The sequence below is a fragment of the Poecilia latipinna genome, unplaced genomic scaffold, assembly GCF_001443285.1.
Source record: "Poecilia latipinna isolate Pla-1442-1.1 unplaced genomic scaffold, P_latipinna-1.0 Scaffold3164, whole genome shotgun sequence".
Classification (NCBI taxonomy): domain Eukaryota; kingdom Metazoa; phylum Chordata; class Actinopteri; order Cyprinodontiformes; family Poeciliidae; genus Poecilia; species Poecilia latipinna.
In genome coordinates, this window is record NW_015115780.1 from 6,338 (window position 1) to 14,938 (window position 8,601).

Below are 8,601 nucleotides of genomic sequence, written 5' to 3' on the forward strand. Positions count from 1 at the left end.
TGCATTCCATCTGTGAGGTCTCTATACACACACAAGATGTGTACTGCATGGCTACTATGAACATTGGAGAGCAGAAAAATGTATACAGCACCATGGAAACGTATTTTCATTCTTTAAAAAGTATGGCATGGATTTTAGGGCTGAAACATCTAATCAGATTAATCACGATTATTTGATTATTGAGATTATCATCAACTAATGTAGAAACCATTAACTAGAGTATAGAGGCTCAAAAAAAGTCAATTTCCTGAAAGAACACCACATTCCCAGCTGAAATAAGTAAAAATCGTACCAACATTATAAACATTTTGGACTTAAGATAAAAAAACAACAACTTTTTTGTCCATAAATCCGTCCAAACCAGAACCTGATGTGTTTTGGCTGGTTCAAATTATTTTATGGTCCAATTACTGATCAGTTAATCGAAAATGGTAGTCAACAGATCAGCTCTACACAGTATTGATGTTAAGTCAAGCAGCAGAAAAGCTCCAGAGCTTTTCACATCATGTTAAAAATTCATCCTTTGCTACAAATGATCAAATGTTCATTAAAGAAATGTTTTTACTGGATTTTAGGCATTAAATGTTCTTATAAATGACTTGAATTATGTGTTTATTTTCATTTTACTTGTATATCTGCAGAATGTTCATTTGACAATCACTTATTTGATTAATGACCAAGTAATTGGTTAATCAAGTAATGGATTAATCAAATACATTTCTTGATTAATCAACTATTTGATCAATCAATTATTCGATTAATCATCAGAGTAGTTGCTTACTAAAGTAATTGGTAGCTGCAGCCCTAAAATGAAGCAATTATATCATTGGTGTCGGTGCAAAGAAACGAAATAGTCTAACATTGTTCTGCGGCTTTTCAGTAAACATGCAGAAACTTCCATGACACCATAATTTTACATAATTTAATGCTAAAGGAGGGAATTCTTACAGGGGTGAAGGTGTGAGGAATCTCCTTCAGAGGCAGCATGATCATCACTGAGAAAAACACTGCATTGGAAGCATCTCTATGTGTTTGAGTGACTTTAGAAAACAGAATGAAACAGAACTGAAACACTGAATTAGTAAAAGAGAGACTGTGAAAAACATTCCAGGACTGGCTAGCAGACACTGAGCTGTACTCACCCCTCATGATGTGCCGCACTACTTTGACCGAGCCTCCTCTTATATTAAGAATCTGATGAACCCGCTGCTGCAGCTAGAAGAAAGAAAAAACAAAAACAAAATTATTGTTAAGGACTTTTTAAAAAAATGTATCTGTTTTCTGAGTTAAGCTGCTTTAGCCTCTGCAGCTTGCTTGGCACAGAAAAAATGAACAGTAACTTCCAGGTCTGTCTATGTATTATTTAGTGCCTTCACTGACTAGCTGTTAGCATAAAAGCTAGTGTTGCCAACGCTCCCACATTCAACATCTGGTGAGACATTAGCATCTCCCTCACTGGAAATCTTCAGAAGCCATATCAAAACATTAAAGTATTGACGTGCAATACTGGTAATAGAGAAATACTGGTTATTTAGTTTTTATAAATGTAAATAAAGTGACCCTGACTTCCTGCATTTTGTTTACATGCTTTAGTTCTCCATTAATTTCCTGTCCAACATGCATTGAAAAAAAATTTCGATATCCATTGGTAAAAATGATCATAGGCTATAAAAATCATAATAGAATCTAGGCAATTCCATATCACAAATGATATGACAACATTTAAATTAATATGAAAATTTCAGCATATTTACACCAACATGTTCAACATGTCGTGGGAGAGTTTCATTGGCACAACCAACATCCTGAACCCAGAATTAATTGTCCTCACCAGTGTGGCACCATTTAAAGTAACAAAAGCCATCTTTACAATGATATGAAATTTATTTCCAAAAGCACAGTTAAAATAAGGAAACAAATGACCAAGCACAAATGTCCTTACTTTTTTGTGTTAATTATATAATATTAATCCAGCTGACACTCAGTATTCAGTCAGTCTTTTTTATTACATATGCTTTAAGTTCTCATTTCAGCTATAAATTGTTCCAGTGGACCAGAATCTTGTTCCTTGAACAGATTAGGATATGTCTATGTGCTATACAAAACATGTTCAATAAAATGTTTGTGTTGAACATTAGATTTCTTAGAAATCTAAGAAATCATTCTTAGATTTCTTAGGCAATATAAGAATGATTTTTTTGTGTGCATAAAATCATTCTTAGATCAAGAGATTTCAGTTTGCTCAGTTCTGCTTATTTTGAGCTCCTTTCAGATTGAGCTGTTTTAGGGCCTCCTGTCACTTAAAATCCAAATAAGCTACTGCCGGCCACCCCGCTATCAACTCACTGTTTACACTTGCACCTGAAAATGGTTGCAAACAGATGTGCAACTATGCAACTGTACATCTTTGAAAAGCAGATGTACAAGAAGGTACATCTGGTTGGTTGTGCAGGAACCTCCTGCACAACCAACCAGATATAAGAATTCAGCAAGTGGTTTCTAGATGAGTCAACCACAAAACATTTGTCTTTTCCATTGTAAAATGCAGTAAAACCAGCTGGAGCTCAGCTGGGGTTGGTAAGCAACAGCGCAGTGCCCACAGGTTGTGACTGAACAATAGGAAAACTTTTGAAACAGCTCATTTTCAAACACCAATAAACATCAACTCATTGCTAAAAACCAGCTGAATAGTTTTTTTTTAAAAGTGATGAGCTGCTTTTATAAGCAGTTGAGACTCAAATAAAATAAGAATCTAAATATGTAAACAATGTGTACCATCTTTTTGAATGTGTGAAATATGCTGCATCGGTGTCATTTGCATCTCCTGACACACAAAGTGAGCAGAACTGCTTCTTCAATTTCACTTCAATGACACGCACCAACTGATCAATAGAACTAATAAAAACACGGAGGCTTGGTCAATATCAGACCAACTGTTGGTCTAATAAAGAAGAATTAAAGAACTTAATGATTTTTTACTTTACTTTAAAAAGCATACAATGTACAGGATCAAAATAATAATAAAAAAAAGAATACAAAATGTTTCATAAACAAAAGTAGCCATCAACAAGTTCAGTTAGCTCTGATTAGGTGAGTGGTGTGTGAGCTAATTGAGTAAAACAACCATACAAACAATCTGACGGCTGTCCAGTTCCACAGGCTGCGTGATCGAAAGCCTTAATGATAATTGATTGGTGAGAAAACTCATTTAAAAAGCCAGATAGTGTGTGTGTGTGTGTGTGTGTGTGTGTACCTGTGAGACCCCTGAGCTGCTGATCTCCACCATAATATAGCACAGCAGCTGCAGAACAAACAGTCCAGCGTCTAGACGGCGAAGGTAGAACTCATCCTCCATGCTGTCGTCCAGGATCTCCCCCCGACGGACCATCTCCTGGAGTAATTTAGATGTGGTTTACAAGCCTTTTCCACAAATCCATTTTTCACAGTTTAACAGATGCAGAATCAATAGATTTCACAGAAAAATACCCCCCTCCTCCCCCCCCCAAAAAAAGGACCTGACTAAAGTGTATCAGCACCCTTGCATAGTTATTCATCTCAACAGTGCTGTCAGTATGCCAATAGCACAATGCTGCCAATAAGCGTGCAGTCCACATTAATCATCATTAGAGACTAAAAGGTAAACCTGAGAATGGAGAGGCTGAGACCTGCTGGAATGGCACAGCAGCTGTCAGATGGCTAAAGGGACAGTAGCATAGGTTTAACAGGCACACAGAATCCTTTAGTAGCACAATCAACCAACTGCGTTACCTTCAGTTATTAAAATTATAAGTCATAAAATATGACTTAAAAACATGTCTTGATCAATTTGTGCCATGAAATTGGGTTTCTGTCTCTTTAAGAAGCTCCTGCTCTTTCTGAAACTCCTCTATTAACCCTTTAACAACATTTTTACCTGTGTTTCACTGAGAAGTAGTTCATGTACTGAGGGTTTTGTGTTAATAGTTACAAAAATTTGGAGGTACATGAGGCATCATAATTTGGAAATAGCGCATGAGGCCAGAAGGCAGGAGAAGGGACAGTGCACCCCAGAATCTTTTAATCAATTTGCATTGCCAGAAATAATGATAGTACGTTCCAACCTCTCTTCCACATTAGTTGCATAAGGGAAAAAGCTGGCGATCCATCTTATTCAGTATACAAGGTGTTATATGTAGACAATGTAGTATTTTATACTGTGTGTCTCGGAGCGTATTACATATAAAGGTTGAATTAACTACATTAATGGCTTCTTGCCAGTCATCATCAAATGTAAACCGTGTCAAGGTCTCCCTCCCATTTCCGTGCAATGTCCCCCGGCACCACCAGGGTTGAGAGAGTAGAGCACTGCATAGAAAGCGGAAATAAAATGCCTAAGTTTTTTCCGGTCGACAAGGAATTTCTCAATCTCATTGTGTGTGACCAAGCCAGAATGAAAGAGCCTCATAGAACCAATGAAATGGCGAATTTGAAGAAAACCAAAAACGTGTTCTTTAGGAATACCAAATTTTAACTGCAATTGTTGAAATGTCATGAGTACATTCTCTGTAAACAGATCTCCGATCACTCTCACTCCTCTGCTATGCCACAGGTCAAACATGTTGGGCTCAAGGCCTGGGATAAAGTCCTGGTTTCTTGTGTCAGGAGTGAGGAGCAGGGCCCACCTCCTGCGTGGTTCCAAATTCTCTGCCACACTCTAATTGTGTTAGAAATAACTGGATTATTTTTAATATCTCTTGATGGCCTCTTCCTATCTCCGGTGGTGAGGCTCCACAAAGAAGCAGGCTGAGAGGCCCACGAATCGAGGCAAGAGTTCGAGTTAAGATGAGCCTGTAACCACTCCCACAGATAACGAGAATGCCAAGCCCAATTGTAATAGTAGATGTTTGGCAAAGCCAAGCCACCTCTGTCAACAGGAAGCACTAAAACTTTGATTTTCTGTTGTGGTCTCTTGCCAGGCCAGATGAATCTGGAGAATGTCCTCTCTATATCCGTAGTGACTTTTTTGGATAGCCAAAGTGGTAACATTTGGAGGGGATATAAAAGCCGTGGGAAAATGTTCATTTTAATTAAAGTTATATGCCCCATAAATGATAAGGGAGGGTCATGCCATCTTTCTAAGTCCCTCCTTATTTTACTCACTGTTGGAGAGAAATTAAGCTTCCATAGTTCTGTCAGGTTAGGGGCCACCTTAATTCCCAGGTAAGTGAAGCCATGTTGGGAACATCTCAGGGAACAGCTGGAGGGTAGGTCCTGGACAGTAGCAATACCTAATGGCATTGCTTCTGATTTATCAAAATTGATTTTATAACCCGAAAAGGAACCAAACTCATGAATAGTGGATAAGCTAGCTGGTATTGAGATGTCAGGTTTTGTTACAAACAACAGAATATCATCTGCGTATAACGCTATTTTATGGATTTTACCGCCAATCATCACACCATGCACATTTTGTTGTGACCTAATAACCACTAGGGCCTCCAGCGCAAGAGCGAACAGAAGCGGGGAAAGAGGACAACCCTGTCGGGTTCCCCTACGTATTGTAAAAGATGGAGATTGAACACCATTAGTCATGACACAGGCTGATGGGGAACTGTAAAGTATCTTGATCCATTTCAGAAAATCACCCCCTATCCCGAATCTCTCCAAAACATTAAATAAGTACTTCCACTCAATCCTATCAAATGCCTTTTCAGCATCTAAAGATACAGCAAAGGCTATACAGTTCGTTTGGCTTGAGTACTGAATTATGTTAAGTAATCTCCTCATATTTGTGAAGGAGAAACGATTTTGTATGAACCCAGTCTGATCTGGGTTTATTAAGAAAGTCAGCAGCTTCTCCAGTCTCGTTGCAAGTAATTTAGAGAGCAGCTTACCATCTACCCCGATAAGACTAATAGGTCTATATGAGATACACAGATGTCTGGTGGTTTATCTTTTTTGAGGATAAGGTTGATGTTTGCCAGGTTAAGAGTTGGTGGCAAGCCTCCATGCCCAAACGAGTGCACAAACATTTCAGTAAGTGGTCCTACCACCAGGTGGCTTAGTTTCTTATAGAATTTTGGACAGAAACCATCAGGTCCAGGAGCTTTTCCACCCTTAAGGGAAGCGATGGCTTCTCTGACTTTTATCTGAGAGATTGGAGCACCTAAGACTTCTTGTTGTTCCTCTGTCAGGCGAGGGAGAGTCACACCACTTAAGAATTCCGTTATTTTAACATCGGATGAATTGCATTCAGATGAATACAGTTTTTGATAGAATTCCCTCTTAACCCTATTGATATCTGTCGTTTTATGATGTTTGTCCTGGTTGTTGTCCTGTAATTATGAAATTGTGTTTGCTTCCATTCTGCCTTTTGTTAGTCTTGTTAGTAGCCGTCCCGGTTTGTCCCTGACTGATATAATCTGTGTTTAGCAAAGAAAATGGTTGATTCTGCTTGTTTTGTTAGTAATTGATTTAAAGCTGAGCGAACGGTTTCTAATTTTTTTAGACAGTGCTCTAGAGGGTGTATTTTTAAATTGCAACTCTGTTTGTTGTACTATTCCTTCTAAGTGTAATTGTTCTTTGATGGCAGCTTTTTTCTGAGCTGTGGTATATGAAATGACACATCCCCTAATAAAAGCTTTAGCTGTCTCCCAGAGTAACGAAGGGTTGACATATTAGTATCCATAAAGAAATTCCACTGATCTGTAATGTAGTCAATAAAAGATAGGTAGCTCAGTAAAGAGGGATTCATCCTCCAGTGGCGAGAAGCAGGATGAGCATAAGGGGGGCTGTGAGGGTTCTTGCATAAACCAGCCAGAGAGACGCTGAATGGAATCCAAAAATAATCTTAATTTATTACAAAAAAGTTCAAAAATAATTAAACAATGAAGAACTGGGCCCAAAAACTGAGGTCAACATAAACTACAACTCGGGTAGTAACCCAAAGAACTCGAGCACAAAACCGACCTAACAAACAAGACATGAGGGGAACTTAAATAGTGGCTGATCAAACCACTGCTGACACACAAGGGGTAATTAAACATACAAAAACTTAAACAAATACTAATCAATACAATACCAAATATTTAAATTAAACAAAAATTAGAATGAAACTACCAAATAAAAGAAACATTAAAGAAATAGTCAAATTAAATTGAAGAAAACCAAATTTCCTCGTCCCCTGGCAAACAGATGGATTAACCCGCTGAGGAGGTTTGCCAGCCATATAAGGACTTCAATTAGCTGGAGCTCTTCTGACCCTCCAGCAGCTCCAAAGGAAACTGGTAACTCAAAACAAATAAATTAATTTGTTGCATTTAACAAAAATATAAAGAACTGACAAATAAAGTTAACTAAATGTGTGCACTGCAAATAGTTAACTAAAAAGTCAGACTAATGAAAACAATTTTTAAAAATAAAAATCTAAACTATTCACTAATTAATGTTAAGGATAAACAAAACGATTACCATTTAGGTCTGTGTGACAGTAGGGTCAGCTGTCACAGGGGCTAATACATAAAATAACAGGAGAGTGATCGGAGATTGTACATGTGCTAATTGAACAGTTTGTAACTCGGTCCAATACCATTCTGGAAGATAAGAAATCAATCCGAGAGAACGTTTGATGGGGTTGAGAAAAAAAAGTGTAATCTCTCATTGGTTTGTGACGTTCCTTCCTTCTTCCTCCCTTCGCATCAGGTGGATGCGAAGATTTATGTCTTCGCATCCACCTAAATAATGTGCAGTTGTGCCACTGGTGTACCAGAGCAATGTCCGGCAGAAGTAGCCTCGTATATATTTGGACCATATATGCAACCTATTAAGATGTGTTCTCCATAAGATAACCTGAGATAAGAACATATCGACCATCATTGTCGCTCATAGTTTTCTCCAAAGTAAAGGGAAGACCCCGGTGTATTAGTATGGCAGCTCCTCTACTCTTAGAGTTATGTGATGAGTAAAACACCTGGCCCACCCAATTCCTCCTCAGTTTAAGTTGCTCATTGTCAGTTAAGTCGGTTTCTGACAATAATGCTATTTTTGTGTGTTTTTTTTTTTTTTCCAAGAATGTCAGGATCTTTTGTCTTGATCACATTATTTATTCCCTTAACATTAAGGGAGACTATTTTGAGATCACTCATAGTAAAGTTGACGATAGTTTGATAATCTGTGAGAGAGCGTTATAATAACTATAGTATACCTCCATGGATTTATGGAAAGTAATTGAAAAACCAGCAGTTTTCTGACATGAAAAACAGATAACTTACATTGTACGTTGGTATAAACAATAACGAGAAAAAAACACACATGAACGAAAGAACGGCCATCCCCAAACCATGACCCCAACATACCCTCAACATACCTTTCCCTGTGCGGTTCTGGACCGCCAACCGCAGAAAAAAAAAAAGAAAACCGGGGCACATGAAACCGAGAAGAGTCGCCGCCGAGAAAAGAAGACCAGACATCCTCCCTAAAGCTAAGCCCCCCCCCGCACACACACACACACACACACAGTCACCCCGAGCCACAACAATTTGAACGTGTTGGTGATAAATCCCAGCAACCCGCATGTTTTTTAATCATATCCTATTTACCCATGTGAGGCACGAAGTAAACAAA

At 38.3% G+C, this 8,601-nt stretch overlaps 1 protein-coding gene across 1 annotated transcript in view; it reads right to left on the reverse strand.

Moving 5' to 3' along the window:
* Nucleotides 1-861: 861 nt before the first annotated feature.
* Nucleotides 862-8,601, reverse strand: part of LOC106940286 (beta-catenin-like protein 1) — a 29,885-nt gene continuing 22,145 nt past the window's right edge. Inside the window, exons 4-6 of the mRNA XM_015022992.1 lie at nt 3,254-3,391; nt 1,143-1,215; nt 862-1,040 (exon numbers count right to left, since the gene is read on the reverse strand). Of these exons, the coding sequence (XP_014878478.1) occupies nt 877-1,040; nt 1,143-1,215; nt 3,254-3,391 (375 nt within the window). The 3' untranslated portion in view covers nt 862-876. The remainder of the gene's footprint in view (nt 1,041-1,142; nt 1,216-3,253; nt 3,392-8,601) is intronic.